We start from the raw sequence: 19991 nt of genomic DNA, 5'->3' as shown, positions 1-19991 counted from the left end.
CTTCAGAGATATACTCATGTTTTCTACATGATTCCAGCTAAAAATAGATCATAGTCCTCAATAGTATGAATATCTGTACCTCACAGAGTGCCTCCAGTTCCTATGTAATCTACTGACAGCTGAAAAATCTAATGGTAAACTGAGTTTTAAAAGTGCATCTTTCCACCAGGTTTCATATCACAGAGTGAAAAAGTATATATGTGTAGGGAAAAGTCGTTCAGACATGTCTGATCCGTGTGCAGCTGAAAACTGAATGTTGTGGGTAGTCTGTTCTCCCGAACTGACTACAGACAGAAACAACGGTATTAATTCACTTATCATTAGCTTAACCTCTGTCATTTCATTCATTTTGTTAAACCGCTGAGCGTGAGAGTGCCTTGATTGAAAGGAACTGTCATATGCAGACCACTGTTGTCCCACATCATTCAGAGAACAAACCTTTTTAGATCCCTAACTACTATAGTGCCGCTGATTGCACAGACACCAGCAATTTCCTAACCAACCGCCACCTGAACAATGATGTGTTCAGCTTTCAGGCCCTCCAGCCTTTCAAAGGTGAATCATTTCACAGTTTGGAACGAGATCTCCATAGCAACTCCCTTTTGAAGGGTTTAGAATCACCATCCAATAATTCTATGATCATCGGGCCTTGCCATTCCCAGTGGTTCTTTTCACAGCGGACAGGCAAGGGGGGCATGGGGAGGAAGCAGGAAGATTCTACAGTCTATTTCAGGCAATTCATCTTGCAGGCCCATTAGAATTCAAAATATTGCGACCTTCAATCACCGAGCATGTTATCTGGAGCTGTGGCGATCTCCAGTCAAGATGGGTAGACATTTTTCTCTAATCATCCATGATGAGTGGAGGCTGACAAAAACTCTTCATTCTCGCTGAAGCAAAATGCTCATTTAAATGCTGTGACAGCACCTCGACACAGCCTGAAAACACACAAAAGGAGGACGATCCCACGGCAACTAAATGGTGGAGATTTTAAAGTTTGAGTATTGGTTAAAACAACAGCTTAGAAAAGCAAAGATTCGCATACATGTCAGGAATTTTTTTTTTTATCACCAGTTTAAATGAACAATTATTACTTTTTACCAGTGAATAGAAAGAAAGGCAGGTGGCAGGACCCAGCAAGGCGGCTGTACAAGGTGAATCATTGCAAAAGAATGGCGAGGAAAGTAGATCATTTTCTCCTTGTAAACTATTTAATCTGAATACAACACTGTGTAGACTTTGATTTTAATCCTATACGCAACTTGTTTTAATGTGCCAAAATTACATCTGATTTGCTTTTACTGTGTAGTTTTCAGCTTTAAATTGCTTTGTTTATCATCTACAATGCCTAACAGGGAATGTATACTTCTGTGTAACATTACTCCCAAACTCAAGCTGTTGTGCACTTCCCTAGAAATCTAAGGAGGCCCTTAAAGGTATAAATGCTGTTAAAGGCTTCTACCACTTGTACAGGCTGTATCATAGGCTCTACATAAATTTACTGTAGAAAAATAATTCAGGCGTGAAGGGGCCTCCACACTGGAATAAATTCTCAGCGATGTGGTGACCAGAGAACACAGAAAGTCGCTGACTTTTGGCAACTTATGGACAGGTCCCCGGTTAGACTTCTGTCAACTCTGAGGGAAACCAATAAAGTGACAGTGATAGTGAAGGATACCCTGGATCAACATTTGACAAGACTGTAAATACAAGGTTGCCTAGGCAACTGGAGGTTGAAATTTTCCTCAGCAACCAACTTTCAGCTACAAAACAATGGTTCCGTTGTAGACGTCCCCTAAGTTTTACAATGATTTGTCCTTAAAATGTTTTTTTTGTTAATTTGTTTTGTTTTGTTTGCCTGTTTTTTGTTTTTCATAATGTTATATAAAATTGATTTTATATAAAAGTGATTTATCAGACAACAGGACAGTTTGCCAATTCCACTTGCACTGGAGCTTATGCTCACTTATGGTAATTTTCACAAGCATTCTCGAGCCTTTGCAATGATTTCCAATAAAGAATATTATCTAGTTTAATGCTTTTCAATATTGAGTGTTAGCACACTGAGATTCTCTTAGTCTGTTTATATTACGCGCCATTGATGATTTGACATTTTCTAAGCTAGTGAGAACATGACTGGACTCATTACGCTCATTTTACTGTTTAGCATAGCTTAAAGGAAAAAGGGGGAAAATCACTAAAAAAGACAAAAATATGTATTTTCTTTTAATGTTTATCTTTGTATCTTTTTATTACTTCCTCTGCATTTGCCTACGTTGGCCCACACACTGTTAACAGAGTTCCAAATGTTCATGATGCTACTGCTATAAATTTAAAAAAATTCCCACCAAAATGCCGTATGCTTATGTTTTTGTAATGTTTGCTAAAAGCTACATCCCCCTGCTGTTTAATTGTTAATCAGGACTCGATGTTTCATAATGAATTTATATGGTTATTTTTTTATTTTCCATGGGAAAGGCAAGTCTGGAAGTATTAATTCACAAATGCTTTCAATATTAAAGCTGACTCACATATTGTTGCTTTACTTGTTCTGATAAGGGGGGGAAAATACACCTTGACATGAAAGAAAATAAAAGATATTACTCTAAAAACAAAATAGTTTTACTGCATATGTTTACTATTAGCTAAATAAACTCAATTACATACCCTAGTTTGTGTACTTTTAGTTATTTTTTGGACAAGAGACCACATGTAACACATTAATCAGGACACTTGTTTATGTATTTGTGCTGTAATGTTGCACGATGTGTACATGTTTTCACTGTGTTTTTCATTATTTTATTAACAAAAGGCTGCTAACAAAATTAAAATTGCTTTTAGAAAAACAACCAAAGCTTTTGAAAGTTAATTTAGTTCAACAGAAGATTTTGCAACTGAGCGGCTGACAACATCATACACGGTGAGCACGCTGGGCCAGGTGACGTCTATTGGACGTTAGTCAAGTTTAAGAATTTGTGAGCTGGTGAGTGATAGGGCTGAATTCTTGGAGAACAGCCATTACTGGCGTCTGTGGGGAGGCAAGTCAGCCATAAATCATCTCTGTCTGAATAGCTGATCCAGTTTGCTTGTAGTGCCTGTAGCTAAACAATCGGTTTGATTTTTTCACTGCGAGCATTAAGCAAAGTGTGGGATGACGTCTGAACGATGCAATAAACAAACACAAACGTCTCACTAACCTGCCATCGCCTGCCTTCATGAATTCATCAGATAAGGGTGACTCATGTGGAAGTCAGTGAAGGCAAAGAATGTCTTTAAATCATCAACTTTTTGTAGATCTTGTCACTTTTAAGGTATTTTGATTTGAATCCCAGAACTTCCACCACCCACAACTGAAATAGATAAAAGCTCTCCCAAAGTTTTTGATGAATTCCTGATTCTTTTAACTAACTTGCCCTTCATTTGTCTTTACCTTTTACCTTCACTTACAATAGGTTGGAATAATCCAACCTGCTCCTGCTTAAAATTCAAACTTACATTATCAGCTATATATGAATATACTTACACCTTACATTATAGCCCAATAAACGATGATTTGACCTGCACCTTCAAAGTCTAAAAAACAAAAGAAATTAAGGAATTTAGTCTTACATCATGAATATTACATTTTTAATAGACTTAACAAAATTATTACATTCATGCAAGCTAGTTTGGAGTCCACCCAGTGCCTTTGTAATATTGCACTCGGTGAGTTGCAGATTATACAACAGCAGTATAAATTATGTTTTCCAGGTGTCTAAGACTTCAAACTAAGTACATGACTTATCCTCAGAATTAAAGAAGTTCATTGGTTATTGGTCTCTAACTAAGCTCTGATTCGCAGTGCATTAACTGTGCATCTAGTTTGCAATGTGTACAGACTTTATCAACTTTTTTCTAGTAAAGGTTGCAGTAGATGCAAAGATCTGTACATGTCTCAAACAGCACCAACTGTGTAAATATAAAGCAGCATAGCATACAGACTGTTAGCAAGGAAAAGCCATTTCCTGGCTCTGCCAAACGGAACCAAAATCTACTTTACCTGCTCAACTAAATCCTACGAATGAAAACATGGTATCTTGTGTTTTTAATCCAATCAAAAACATGAAATTCAGGGATATTAGTGCTGGATTATTTCTTGGCCGGGGAGTCTTAACTTTGGTTCTAACTTTGAGCTTGAAAAACAACCAGAAGAGGATATATCAGAGCCAGGAAGCGCTGTTCCTTTAGCGTAATGGCCAAACTGCAATTTCTTCATTCATTACATGATACACACTGGTCTGTAATGTCAGTTTTCCTCTTTAACATTTCTTACTGTTCAATTTCCTCCTTAGCAAATGTTAAGGAGGAAATTGAACAGTAAACGAGATTTTTCTAACCATCACAAACCTTAGAATTTCCTTTTTCCAGTAGCATCTGGAAAGTCAAGAAGTGTCATATGATATTTTTTATCCCATTTATATGTGCTGACTTATAAATGGCTGGCAGTCTTAACTGGAGAAGTGCAGTATCAAATCAAATCAAATCAAATCACTTTTTATTGTCACATCACATGTGCAGGCACACTGGCACAGCACATGCGAGTGAAATTCTTGTGTGCGAGCCCCACAAGCAACAGAGATGTGCAAACACAACAACACAAACGAGCAAAATACAAGAATGGCCAACCTGAAACTAATAAATATATGTACAATATATGTACAATATATGTACAATGTTCATGTTCATGTTTTAAGGTCAAAAACCCAAATGCCTGTGGAAGCTCATAGAAAAAAAAAAGCTTTTCTTTATCATATGTTTTGTGAGCTATCCAGTTTTCTTCAATACTTTGAAGATTTTTTTCAAAACATTCATGTTTATTTTTTAATGAATACATTTTTTACTTTTGTAACACCACAAAAAAAAACAGCTATGAATAGAACTGCTAAAATTGTTCTTCACAACTTCCCAATATACACGCTGATGTTATTGTATGTTTTGATTTGCCAACAACACTCTGCAGATGCTAACTAATTACTACTAGCATGGCATCAAACGATAACTTACAAATTAATAGACAACATCAGCTCCACAAAGGCCACAGCTATGTAACATCTACACTGCTATCATAACTAAGATCTCATTTGATTGATCGACTTTATTTTTCTAAATGTTTAAACTGAACCTTCAGGCAGTAGGAAAACCTCAACTTAACCAGGAATTCAGGTGCTGAAAGCATCGCTATCACAGTAAAAGAAAAGTTGCCAAAAATAACAGCTACTTTCCAGTCTGCTGCTCACAACCAAAGAAAGTCCCTGAAGATTAAATGCACCCGGTATCTTTAGGCTAGATTCTTCCCGAGTGCCGTGCAACCATAAATAAGTCTTCATTAGAAGTGAACTAGAGGTTTCCTGCAGTGATGTGGGGCACTGTGTGAGCATTCAAACATCTAATTGCTGGAAACCAAACATCTGGGAATAAGGCCAGGTGGGCTGGCAGAGTTATAGCGGGGAACAGAGGAGTAGATGAAGTAGAACATGTCTGTGTCTTGTCACAGACAGTAACGATCCAAACACTTTCCAGTCAGTGCAAAAGGGCTGGGAACAGTTAGACTGCAAAGTATTTTGTTGGGAGACCAGGAAACGGCGTGCATTCAGCAGAATCGGCTTTCAGGATGTCACCGTGTGCTCTAATAGATTTTGGAAGGCATTGTTGAAAGCAAATCCTCCGTTTAAACAGCCTTTTCAAAGGTATTAGGGGAAGAAAAATATTCATAATGTGCGGACCCAAAATCAAAGGAAAATACGTTTTTACTACAGCCTGGAAAAAGTTACAGTTATAGCCCTTAACAGACAAGGAAATACGGCAAAATAAGACCAGACAGAAAATTGTTCTGATATTTAAAGTTTCATTAGGTTCAGGCCGATCATTAAACTGCACTGACCTTTTTTCTTGATTAATCTCTCTCTATAGTGTCTATATAAACTCTTGTGCTAATTCCAAAAAACCCCAAAACATACCACTCCAGGCACAAAAAAGTGCGATTCCCCACAACCATATAATCAAGCTATATAAAAGCAGTGGCTTCAGCATTGCAGTCTGCTTAACACCAGATAGATATAATTACAAAACAAAAGCGGGTATGTTTAATGGTTAACTTGTGAAACAAACCACATTGTTTCCAGGGACTTCACAAGAGTGGGAAACAATGGTATGCCAGAACAGATAGTTGAAGACACACACACACAGACACACACAGAGAAGCTTTCGATTTCTATTTCCGATTGTCAGGAATGTTTGTCTTCTTTGTGCGACTAGAAACAAAAGAGTTGGTTTTGCGTGTGGATCTAGTTTTTACATTTGGCCCAACTTTGGGTCGTTTTAACCACATATAACCCATGAAAGTATTACTAATATACAGCTCACAAAAATGACAACAATCTGGTCATGCTGTTTAAAATAAGATGCAAAATATATGTTTTTATTGTTGTTGTTTTTAAAGTGATATATCTTTGTGTAGGTTCACACTCATCCAGGTCATATATATATATATATATATATATATATATATATATATATATATATATATATATATATATATATATATATATATATATATATATATATATATAAGGTCCTGGAAACAGATTTTAGTCCATGTTGTCATGACAGCATCACACAGTTTTGCAGATTTGTTGGTTGCACATACGTAATGAGAGGCTCCTGTTCTATCACATCCCAAAGGTAAATGGACTCATTCCTATATAGCGCTTTTCTACTCTCCCTGACCTCAAAGTGCTTAAAAGGGTCTTTATTGGATTGAGATCTGGTGTCTGTGGAGGTCATCTGACTGCAGTGAATTTCTTTTCATGTTCAAGAAACCAGTTTGAAATGATCTGAGCTTTGTGACATGGCACGCTATCCTGCTGGAGGCAGCGATCAGTGAATGGGTACTCTGTGGTCATAACAAGATGGACATAATCGACAGGAATACGCAGGTAGGCTGTGACATTTAAGCAATGCTCAGTTGATACTGAGTAGCCCAAATATCCCATATACTATAAAACCACCACCAGGCTTAATCACTAATACAGGAAGGAGGAAGCATGAAGGGAGTGACTTTTTTAAGTGGGAGGTAATTTCAAATGTTCAATGTTTCTATCAGCTCAAAAAACATCAGCAAACACACAAACTGTTTGTGTGCAGTTTGTTGCACAGTGTGTTGATAGCTAAAGGTCCAACTGCTATATTTCACAGGAAGTGAAAAGTATGGAAACCCACAAGGGACATTGGAGAAAAAAATCCCATGTTGCTTCTGTGTTTATTTTTTACCCAATGTCCTGTCAGGTCTCCAAAGCAAAGAATGTGAGATAACTTCACTCAGAGATAAAGAAAGATGTAAGAAAAGACAGGAAAGGAAGAAGAGATTAAAAGGTAAGGACTGCTCAGTGATGCTTAATAAACTGCAAATTTAAAGCTTACATGTAATCTCATAATTTTATCACATATTGGATCTGTGTGTGATGTCTTTTATTCTGCAAAACAAACCACACTATACTAACTTTGTGTTAGTATAGTGTTGGACTGGCACACAGTGGCTGTGATGTTCATGGTCAGAGTTAGGTTACATAGAGTGTAGCAGAGAATAATCTGCATTTAAAATGATGTTACTTAGATTAATTCACTGAATTCCAACATTATACCAACTTCGCACTGTCTAGTATAAAGATAGTATAAAAAATATATAGTGTCAGTGTCCGTGTATGAGATGGAAATCAGCCAGGATAGCTCGTGAAGCTGCTGACATCTTGTTGAACTCAGTTGTGTAAATCCACAAAGAGCAGCAGGTCAGCTGATCACAGCATGTAAACTAAGAAAATCTACTGAAGCTCACATTAGAAATTACTGTAAGCTGTGATTCTTCTCCCTATGCTCAGACACTATGTACAACAACCATGCCACAACCAAATTCACTTAAATCAACTTTCTTTCCCATTCTGATGCTCAGTTTGAACTTCAGCGGGTCATCTTGAACATGTCTACATGCCTAAATGCATTACACTGCTGACATGTCATTGGATGATTAGATATTGCCATTAACGAGCATTTGAACAAAGCGGTCAGTGAGTGTAGATAGCAGAGTGTCTAATTTAACCTATGAGTCACAGCTATGCATTGAGTGACACCACTTTAGCTCTGCTAAACACTGCATGAATAAATAAATGACTCCTGAACAGACATGAAAGCAATCTCCAATAAAAGCACTATTTAAACTTGTTTGTGTAACATTTGCTAAAAACTACAGTTTTATCAGGATATGCCATATTGTTTATTAAAAATGAAACAGTCCTATTTTAGCTTATTTGTCTGTGGCCACTTAGCATGCTCATGAACACACAGCAGCTTGCACCGTAAACATTAGCTGCATCCTCAGTTCTGCTGCCAGTTTATGTTTTCACCAAGGAAAGCGTTCAACAATCTAGCCCTCGGCTATATTGGGAAACTGTAGTAGCTATAACATACACAGGCCATTTTAGCCTTCCCCATCTTTTAGCTCCTGCAGCATTGGCTCCAAAACATCCACTGCTTCATCTACACTTTGCCTCAGTTGGCACTGCAGAGCACTGACTGCAGCTGAACCCTCAGGCTTCTTGTAGTTCTGTTTGTGGTGCTCAGTGCCTCGATATCAGATGATTGGATTGCATTATCATCTGTTGATTACTGTCATCTCTGTCAGTATCTCTTTCAGTGCTGTCTGTATCTTTTCTTTTCAATACCTTGTACATGTGATACTTTCATTTTGGGAGTTAGTAATGTTTTTATATTCACTGTACTGAACAAACTGCAGTTAGTTCAAAGAAATTCAGCCCCAAATCAGCAAGTTGTGGTAAGAACTCCAAAAACTTGTGAAGAGGTGTAAACAGAACTGAATATACACGCATGTGGAACAAACCACTTTCTAAGATGATAAAAGTGATTATCTATTATCTATATTATCTTTATATCAGTGCATAAGGTTGTTTGTAAATAGACTAGTATGGATTTTTTTGCATAATAAAGTAATATGTCCATGACTGCAATGGTGTGGTTCAGTGATGTGTCTCTTGGACAGCAGTAAGTGGCATGGAGGAATATCCAAAAGAGTCCTTGGGAGCAGAATTAATTCTGTCTTTTTCCTTTGATTTGCTAAAAATTAAAACAAAAAAATATATAGTATATACAGTATATATCTATATATCTATATATATAGATAGATATATAGATATATATAGGAAACCAAAGGGTGAGTTCATCAGTAGCAGACCAACAGATTTATTGTAAGAGCAAAAAAAACAAAAGGATTATATGCCTGTGATTCCAGAAAAAGTCCATAAAAACTGAGCTGACAAAAGTTAACCTCACCTGACACGTCTCATCCATTCTGTAAATCATTACGAAGTTACAGCAGGTGGTCTGCTAGCTCCACGTCTCACATACTACAGAGTCACCATGCAGCAATGCTGTTTGAAAACTGCACTGAAACAGAAGTAATATGTTTGCCAGTGATACACAGAGACAACTAGGAACAATATAGAAAAATGGCCTTAATCTTAACCCTTTCTGTCTGTCTGCGCTGTGCCTGTCACAGCCGACTTTAATCAGAGCTCCTTTCACACAGTGGGAAAGTCAATAACAGCATACAATCAGCAAACAAATTCAGCTATTTTTAAATGGGGCCTCTGCATTCATTTCAGTTGCTGTAATTTGAATTATTCTAGCGTGTAACACTTTAATTGTCTAAGACAAAGACCATGTCAGAGACACAGAAGAACTGGAGGCAGGAGAAGACTTAGAAAGTGGTTTGAAGGCTGTCTCGCTGAGGGCCAGACTGGGAATAATTTGATGAGATAATTACATTTGCACTTTCACAGTAGCAGCAGGCAGCGTTTAGAATCATAGCAAATAAACAACATCATTAGTAACATTAGATATAGGTGACAATAGATTAGAATAGATTTACTGGGTTTTCTTTAAACAAACAAAGAAAGGACAAAATTTCATAGATTTTATTTATTAATAACTTACTTACCTCTTCTGTAACCAAACCTAATCAAAAGTGGCATTAGGGATCATGTTACAATAATAAGGAGCGCTCCTTCTCAACAGTCCTGTGATGTTTCCAGCCCTCAGAATATGCTACTGATTGTGTGAAGTCGAAACCAGGCACTCCCCACTACTGTGATTCTCATTGAGGGAGCCTCCCAGTAGGAATGTGAGGTTTGGCCTGACTTCATTAATTCTGACTGGTATGTTCATCTTGGCACCGACCACACAAGATGCCCCGCTAGCAAAACTCCACTAAAACTGCTGCTTTCAGATGTCTGGTTTTGGAGTCCTGGTATTATCAAATGTTGCCCGTGCAACTGTTTTAGCACTACTATGAAATATTATATATTAAGTATTTTATGATTTCCTAATGACGAAATCCCAAATATATTTATATGTATATGCACATATATACTCACGTGTCATGTGGAAGATGCCATCACAGGCGTTGATGTGGGACAGGAAGGCATTTCCCAGGCCTTGGCCAGCATGAGCACCTTTCACCAGACCAGCAATGTCAACAACATTAAGAAAAGCTGGGATTTTGCTGCAACCAAAGAAGCAATAAAATAAATAAAGAAAAAAAAAGGAAACAGTCAGATAATTCAGATGAAAATGGAAACAACATATTTTTGTGCTTCAGTCCAATACAATTCAATATGAAGTACACTCAGGTTAATGGATCACAGGAGGGGGGGATGTCCTGGTTGATGTGTTGCTGTTTTCTACTACAATATAATATAAAGTGCTGTGAAATTTGAAAGCTGATGGTGTAGTACGAGGCAGACAAAGTATCAGATTATAATAATGTTACAATGACAATGTTATTCAAGTCGCAAGTCACTAAAAAGCAGGATCTACCCACATTTCAGAGTAAGAGTAAACTATTTTTCTAGATTTTACTTTATTAATTTTTTACAGTGCTGTGCTAAAGTCTTGAGCTACCTCTGATTTTTCATGTGTTGCCTCAAACGAGCCAGACTTTCTTCTATTTTTTGTTACAGTTGACTCGAGTCATAGTTCTTCACTTTCTAAAGGTTTTTGGCTGCTTTTCACTCATTTTCAGTCCAGACTATATATCTGACCCTTTTCAGAGGAATGATTTTTTTTTTTTGCTTATAAAGCCACCTGACACTATTATTCATTCAAACATAAAAAAGCATCTGACTCAAGGGAGGAAGCAGTGTTGTGCTCATTCATAACAGACAACTTAGCAAATAACCAGTTTTAAATGGAATCTTTAGGCATTTTGTTAATCGAAAACTTCCAATTTGTTCCAATTTCTAAAAATGATTCCAAGGAGAACAGAGTTTTTCATGCATAAAATATTATTTTCTGTACTAATAAGGTGGTGGGTAAAGAGATATTAGTGGGGAAATATAGTTAACCTATACCATATTTACCCTATACCCTTTAGTTAATCTATCTACTGTCCAAAGAAGCCTCATCAGAAATGGCTTCAGAGGGAAGGCTATCAAGAAGCCACTTAAAAGAAAGGGAGAAATTGTTGAGGTACATATCCAGCAGTACCAAACACGGTGGAGGCTCTGCCATGATAGAAAAACACACCGTCATAGATTGGCCTCCACAGACCATGGACCTCAACATTATTGAAGCAGTGTGTGAAAACACAACAAAACACAGCCAACATCCAAAGAGGAGATTTGAATGTCCTTCAAGAAGCCTGGAACAGTACTTAAAGAAATTACAAGAAAGCTGTGTAGAAGAATAAAGCTGGCCATACCAAATATTGACTTTCAAGCTCATTAGAGTAATATAAACTCTTTTTTTTTTATCTTATATGCTGCATTTGCACCTATTTCTCATTTTTATAACAAAAGATAAAGTAATGAGGGGTGGCCCAAGACCTTTGCACAGTACTGTAAATGACATTAATATAAAAGTGACAACAGATTCATTTTAAGGATCACACACGCGTATTAATGACAGCTTATTAAAGGTATTGTAGTCCAATGTTCACTGCCAATAGACACTTAAAGTAGTACTAAGACAAGACCAAATATAAGACATAATTAATAAATGGTATTTGGTTGATTGGAAGGTTATGACAGCAGAATGGCTCACTGATGCGTTTGTTATAATCTGAACAACACTGCAGGTCTATGGCACTTAAGAATAACATATATGAGGCTTTTAGATGCACAGGTAATAATTTTCAGAATCAATTCAAAATGCTTATGGTTGTTTTTAAATTATATTCTTTAAATAAGAAACATGCAAAATATCATTTGCGTGACCTTGTGAGAGGTGGGGAGGTTTAATTGTGTGGTTAGAGGGATAATTAGTAATAAAAAGTGTAATCTATGCATATGGCTACGGTATATCTAATATACAACATAGCGCAGGAAATCTGAATTGAACCTGCTTAAGCAGTTTCCATGAGTATGTATGATAACCAGGTGATGAAAGATGCTTTGGCTCTTCTTTGAAAGAAGCAGAGAAGCAATCTAAAAGCTCACAGCTACATGTCAACAACATTGGTATACGTTTTCTCATACCTATAGCAAGGGGACTGTCAGAGACTACAGATCTGAAGTGTGAATAATACGGGAACGATGAGACCTCATACCTGGCAGGTTTATGGAATTGGCAGAGGAAATCATAGCGTTCATCTGGAATGGGCACTCTGCTTTCATTTGGGTCAATGGTGCAGAAGGGGAAATTTTCAGCCGCAGCCTGACTCTTTGTCAGCACGTTGAAAAAGGTTGACTTACTGAAAATAAAAACAGCAGTGAGGTCAAGGCATCTAAAAGTGCTGCTGTGTAGGGTCTGGTGGTTCAATAGCATGATCCTAAAACATGTCAGTTATTTATGCAAAATGAAGTTGTTGTTTTTTAATCTGCACACGAGGCAGAAAAGGTTGCGCTAACAGGCTGAATATTTGAGCTCTTGAATATAAAATCCTGCGTCAATTACAAGGTTAGATAATCCCATAATAGATCTGCTGTAAATGGATTCGACTGGCTGTTGAACAGGACTCACAAAATGCAGCCTCATGTTGTGATCACAGAGAGATTTATTTTCTATGGCACAAGCAGCTCGAGTGTACTTCAAAATCTACAGACAATGGTGAGTGTCTAAGAGTAATGATGGCATGGCAGTTACCTATAATCCAGGACTTTCCATCTTTATCCCCTCACTCAGTGCTTCACATTGAAATTATTGTTTGTTAAGTCCTATAGGCATGAAATTGCTTGAGACTGCCAAAGTGCATGTATTAATTCCTTATATAAAGCTAGATTGATTTTCTAACATACTTGAAGCTTTTCCTGGGTCACCTTGGGTAAAAAAGAAAAGTAACACTAAAACATCTCTCAGGTGTAGACTTTAATGCTTAATATAGAGAACAGCACAGCAATGCACACACTTGCTGCAGTGCAAATCTGAGGGTGATGTGACAGTAAGTAAAAGAAAAAACAAAAAGAAGATTAGTAGTTTGCAGCCAGAGTTTGGGTGTTTTTTCAGCTGGTGGGTTATGGAAACTAGGAAGTCAAGATTTGTAGCTATGAAATCAATCAATCTTTTTAGTGAAAGACTAACACTTACATTTAAAGTGCAGTAACTCAAACAAATGTGTTAAAGAGCTCCGCTACGGAGCTAAAGGTAAACATCTCATGACTAGCTAGCATAGGCTAGGATTCTCGCTGCTCACTGGATTGTTATTATGAGACATCTTTTAATAAAGATAGCATGTGTCACTGGTGTTCAAATTAAAAAATGCCCAAATGTGAACTTGAACAGGGATATTAAGGGATGTTTATCATCTGGTAAATATAAAGTCAAAGCTACAGTTTGTAACTTTCACATCTAAATTTCATTTTCATTCAAGTTCGATTTTAGTCCAACAATGCTGGTGAAGCCCATCAGTGCAAGGTAAGGATCCTGGTAATTCACAGTATATTAGAGTTTTAAACCTGGAGCTCATTTTCCAGGTTGAATGCTATGTTTCCTTGAAGTGATGCCAACTGTAGTGCGATGGGCTTTGAGGTATGTTTTCTCTCGCTTGGCAGGTGGTGTCAGAAGTGTCAAAAGGCGATGCATCAGGCGCCATAGGTTCAGTGTTTATATAACATAAAAAGACATTTCATACACTTCTGCTTTCCTTTAAATAAACTGTTTCCTAGACATCGCTGGTGCTGATTGCAGCTTTAGTTTCTACGTGCAGTTTGAGCCAATCAACAAGTGGTGGAAATGGAACAATGGAGATAAGGTAGGCTACACTAACTAGGACTGTGGGGGGGGGGGGGGGGGGGAAATCTAGCAAGTATCCAGGAAAAGTTTCTGATGGAAGTGTTTCTGTAATTTCTTCACTGCCAGAAGGGGAGACAAAAGCACATGCACATGGTGACATACTAACTTTTTTTTTCTTTTGCGGGGAGGTTCCACCTTGATTGGTGCAAACATGTAACTTGGTGTATATCAAGGATTTATATCTCTGCAGGATATACATGCTTTGAGCAATGGATGCTTGTTTTAACAAGTCATATCAGAAGTTAAGACTCTCATGATAGTCTACTGGTCAGTTCTTCTGTCTGAATGCCTTTTTAATCTTGATAATCTTGGCTAGCATCATGCAAACGGTCTTATTCATTGTCATAATGACACAGTTGGACAAATTTCTCCACTCACTATATAAAAACAGCTGAAAATGCATAGCTTATATAAGGCATACCAATCTGAGGTTATTATTCAGTTATTGTCTTGTTTTTACATTGCCTTCTAAGTCAAATGGAGCTGCGGAATAAGGCAAAAGGTAGATACTGTGTATTGGTAGCATAAGAGAAGTGAAAGAGATTTTATGCAGACCATATAGTGTGTTTCTCTAAGCCTTAACAGACAAGAATAAACTTTTTTCCAGCCTATGAGCAGGAGAATGGCAGTAAACACAGTGAGCATGTGCTGTGGTCTAAGTGTAGGAATAGCTGAAAGGCTGGCTGAATCACACTCTCGAGTTTCCCATGTGTGAAGAGTGGTCAGTTACGCCCAACTAACAGCTGGCTGGCATCTGAACATAGTTCATTCAGGAAGAAACCATAGGAGGGTTGACAAGTTGTACTTTGACATAAACGTGGTATGGCAGGCCGCAACCTCAGTGAGTTCTACTTCTTAACCCAGGAAGACATTGTGGTTTTGCTGGGGTAAGAAACGAAAACATTGGGCACTAGAGAGATGATGAGATGGTGTGCAATAATCTTCAAAACAGCTACCAATACACACCACATGTGAACAAATGGCTGCAGAAAACAGGCTCTGTATAAATATCTCCTCCCTCTAGTAATAAGTGTCTGCTAAAAAAGAAGAAGAAGAAAAGAACAGAAGAAGAAATCCAGCTTGTCCACAGTTTAACTAAAACAGTAAGGCTTACTTTCATTTGACTAATTACAATACAGAGCATGGACAATGTTTCCAATGTCCTTCCAAAAGCCATTGGTTTTCCAAAACTTTCCAAACTGCTCGAAAAAACAACTGTTCTGTTGAAAATTACTGAAAAAAAAAAGTTTCACAGAGGGGCAAAGTGATGAGAACATGACAGCTGAAAAGGAACATGATGTATCACCGTAGCCCTTTCTGTAACTCAAAGGGGCCTACAGGGAAGTCATGGTGGGGTCTGCACTGTTATTACACTATGTCACGGATGTTGCTGAAGGTCTTAGATGTAGTAGATGCTGACAAAAAAGATTTGTCTGACCAGGTGTGACATGGAAACGTGATGTCAGCCTTTTGACTCACAGACTGCCTGAGACGTACACTGAGCTTTGACTAGCAATGGGCTTTGCAGAGCGATAAGTGAGCTTTCAAAACCAATCAAGAACCCCACTCCCTCATTCAGTAAAAGGACAGAAACAATAGTAGACAGTAAGAGGAATGCAGGGGTTTTTTTTTTGCATGCTGTCATTCAGTTCAAATGCAGCACGCTCCCACATGTAAGGTGTTGCTCTTTTATTTTTTCTACTTTTTCCACTGATTTAATAGTAATATTCAGCATTCATAAATCCAGACATTGAGGAAACAAAAGGCATGCAAACTTTAACCTTTTTTTTTTTTTTTTTTATCACCGTGGGTTTTTATGAGCTGCAGATGCTTGACGCCCCAGGTCTACCCTTATAACACTTTTCTGCTGTAACATTCAAAAAAGGAAACAACGGTAACATCTGAAGCCTTTGTGAAAGGATGGGTAGCTGAGAGAGAGGGTTAAGATGCATGCAAGGGAAGACCTGGTTTGAAAACCTCTTGCGGAGTTTGATCCCTGCTAGTAGGGACACATGTGGCTCCAGGAATTTAAGAGCTTTTCAAACATTGTTGTGGTTATTCAGGAACACAGAAACGTTTCCCACAGTTATCCAAGGAGCAGCTCTTTCTGGCACGCAGATTTAAAATCGTGCCATTTATTCATTTATTTATTTATTTATTTTTATCACCATGTAGCAAGGCATGCAAAAGGTGTAACATGGAGAAACTCTCATGGAACAATGAAATAAAGGTAGAAGTTGTCTGCACTTGTCATGCAGCAGCTTACATCTTGTCTTACATACAGCAAGTTGGTGCAGTTCAACAGTAGACATGGGGCACATGAAATGTAGTGAGAAGCCCATCCTGTCTGTATAAATAAGGTTTTACTCACCCAACATTGGGCAGGCCAACAATCCCTATTTTCAGCGAGGTGCCAAACCTTCCAATCAATGGTGGTGGCTTTAGTGCATCAGCTCCCTTGCCCTAATCAAGACAATGTGGAAATGCACGCAGTCAGAAAAGCACTTGTCATTGCATAATCTACAGGGTATGCTATAGTTTTTTCCTTTTTTTAAACAAATCTGTTCCTTAATAAAACCCACCTTTTTTGGAGCCATTTCTCACACTAGAAGAGTCCACTGAATTCCACTACAGCTATAAGAAAAGCTCATTCATTGAAGGAAAATGGGCTAAGCTAAGTCCTCAAATGCAACCAGTCGACTGCACTTTAAGCAGATCACTCGCTGCGCTCAAAATAGAACCTGCAGCCCCTGGAAATGAAAGTTGACACTGTAAGCTGGCGAGCTGACCTGCACCTCCAAATTTAGCTGTCGATAATATTGATGCAGGTCGATGAGCTCCTATAAGATCAGCACTACAGTGCTGAAGAAAAGTGGCTACTAAAAGCAGATTTTTTCCTTCTCAGAGGCTTGACTGTATTGTCTGATTTGATTTTTCTTTTTCTAATGAACATTTCCATCGCCAGTCTTGGTGCTCGTCTAACTTGGGGCTTCCACAAGTTGTAATTATTGTGGGTCTCAGTGCTCAAAGGTTTGCTCAAATTTGTCTTGTTCCCTTGTTTTATAGCTTGTTACCTTCCCATGGAAATAAAAGCTGATTGTCAAGTGGTTAATTTCCCAATGCACTTCAGTTTATGCCATCTATTTTCTGACTGTGGTCTCTCTTTAGTTGTCACTAATATAACAATAAGAATTCATGGAAAACACACAACTGAAATCCATGCAAAATATATAACACGTTATCTATACATTTATTTTACAAAAAAGCCATAAAATAACAAAAAAAGGATAAAATTGACATATTTGTACCCATTTATTTTCTATAAACTGGGCTTCCTCTGATATTGTGATCCAAGTGGACTTCCCAGATAAAAAAATGTACAGCTTCAGCACCACAGAAGTAAAGTATAACATCCTTTTCACTCACAGTTTACACTTCAACCCCCTTTTGAGAGAAACAGGTGTAGCCACATGAGCACACGAAATTACAACAATTAGTTAAACATCCTCAAATAAACTTCCCGCTGCAGAAATACAAATTAAAGCACACAGGGGCACAACCAAAAACCATTGCCCCATCCAGCAGCCTGTCTAGTTTAACATGCAGAAAATGAGGCTCTAATAATCTGGATTTGAGGCAAGTGAGGCTGGCTTTGTAGAAAGAATTTAAATGAATAGGTCTGAATTAATCATTTATCTTTTGTTGATGGATGCACCCCCACTTAGACTCATCACAATAGATGCAGAGCGTTTTGTTCGACCAAATAAATCATTCCCATTGTTTAAGGTACATTGATCAATCTAATGGCTTGTAATAGGCTCCTAATTGCCACAGAGAAGTGCTCACGAATGGAGTCCAGAATTACAGATTCAACTCAGAATTTTCCTTTGAATGACAAGGAAAGATCATGTTCTCCCCTCTTGTCCCAAATAAACATGCTATGAAAAAACCACCCATATTTTATCAGCCTGGGTTAATGGAACTAACACAAACATTTCTGTACTGGTACATTTAAATAAAAAATATAGGTGGGTAACATTTATCAGTGCACAAGGGTCTTGTGATTCCTACACACGTTTCTTTGTTAGGAGCAATGTGAACGGTCACACTGCTCATCAGAATAATTATAATAGTAATACATTGTTATTATTATTATGAAGAAGAAGAAATATTAATATAAGAACAACAATAGCAGATTTCATTTTAACTATATAATTCATTACAAACACAGTAAACAAAACTAAGAAATAATGGTAATCTGAAATTAATTGCAGGGTGAAGATATTTTTCATGCAGGAAAAAAAATTATAAACGCTTACATTAAATTTCATTTAATCCTCAGACTCGTTTAACTTCTTTAGCAACAATAAACTGTGCTTATGTAGAATAAACGCTTAATACTGTTAACAGCACTCTGCCAAATTGTCATGATTGCAAAAAATGATTCCATTTTCTTGGCAGCGCCAAGTAGCCTGTTTGATGAGACTGATTTTTATTCACCCTTCTAAAGGTGGGGCTTTAAAGCAAAAAAAAAAGAAGGGAAAAAAAAGAGTATTTGAACAAATTGCGCCTGTGTTTACTGGCAGCATTCACACTCTATAATAGAGCATTATTTGCGCGTTTTGAATACTGTAATGCACATCTTTCGGTCAAGCCTTTCTCTGGAAAATTGCTTTAACTTTTAAAAGGATGATGATTCACATCAGAGCAGGTCAATTTTACATTATGCCATTATCCCTGAGCGTTTTTAACAAGCTATGAAATATGCGGCTTTATTGAATTGTTATATTCAAAGGGAGAAAAATAAAAGTCTCGAGTTTAGAGAAAGGAGAATAATAATAATAAAAAGAAGAAGAAGAAACTGGCGAAACGCGGCATCCTCTTCATTGTCCGCAATTTAATTAAATGTGGGATTGGGCTGGTGTTAAAAAAAATTATTTCTCAGCTACAATGAAGACATCGCGTTAATAAATCGGTTTAATGGAGATGACTGGCGGCCTTACAGCAGGAATCTCCTGGATACTGAAACTTCTCTCCCCCCCCTCCTCGACTATAAAATACTTGTCTTTTAAAACAGATCTACTGCTTTCAGTTATCAGGTGAGCTGTCATTTTTAATTAACCCCTCACCTGCGTCCCTCCACCCCCCAACAAGTGGGCAGGGAGGTACGCGTGTGGCACTGGCGCGCGCAAACACGAGCATAGGCACAAATAAGTGGAGATTTTGGCTGGAAAAAAGTTAACTGATTAATTGCGAGTCTTGCATGAATCTGCTTTCCTTCACCTATAAAGTCACTCGAATGCAGCAGGCTCATAAATAATCTAACTGCGCTCGGAGAAGCGGAGGTCTGCGCTGTCAGGCCTGTTTCTGGACTTCTTGGCTAAACTTTAATCCGTCTCTGATTTCCCAATATAAACACAACCACTTTAAAACCCCAGTCGTTTCCCACCGTGCCTAACACGCAGCAGCTTGCACTTGCGCTTGCACTTCTGCAGACCGCTCTGATAAAGCCATCTCCGAGTTATCTTTCACAAGCATACAGACTGCGCTTAAATCAACAATTTCTCAATGACGTGTTGCGCATGATCTGAATATTTAAAAAAATCAGAAGGGAAAACCTGGAGCTGCACCTTAGAAGCCGCAATCTACAAAAGCCT

At 37.8% G+C, this 19991-nt stretch overlaps 1 protein-coding gene across 1 annotated transcript in view; it reads right to left on the bottom strand.

The window, feature by feature from the left end:
• The window catches only part of LOC146556794 (obg-like ATPase 1), a 47776-nt gene extending 30725 nt beyond the window's left edge, over window positions 1-17051 (bottom strand). The window contains exons 1-4 of the mRNA XM_085248958.1: window positions 16917-17051; window positions 16706-16797; window positions 12653-12796; window positions 10482-10609 (exon numbers count right to left, since the gene is read on the bottom strand). Coding sequence (XP_085105084.1) covers window positions 10482-10609; window positions 12653-12796; window positions 16706-16797; window positions 16917-16931 — 379 coding nt within the window. The 5' untranslated portion in view covers window positions 16932-17051. The remainder of the gene's footprint in view (window positions 1-10481; window positions 10610-12652; window positions 12797-16705; window positions 16798-16916) is intronic.
• Window positions 17052-19991: the final 2940 nt, after the last annotated feature.

The sequence above is a fragment of the Mchenga conophoros genome, linkage group LG16 (genome assembly GCF_057382185.1).
Source record: "Mchenga conophoros isolate Kocher_MC1m ecotype Shallow Benthic linkage group LG16, M_conophoros_male_GT1.1, whole genome shotgun sequence".
Classification (NCBI taxonomy): Eukaryota; Metazoa; Chordata; class Actinopteri; order Cichliformes; family Cichlidae; genus Mchenga; species Mchenga conophoros.
This window is presented reverse-complemented; position numbering and strand designations above follow the sequence as displayed.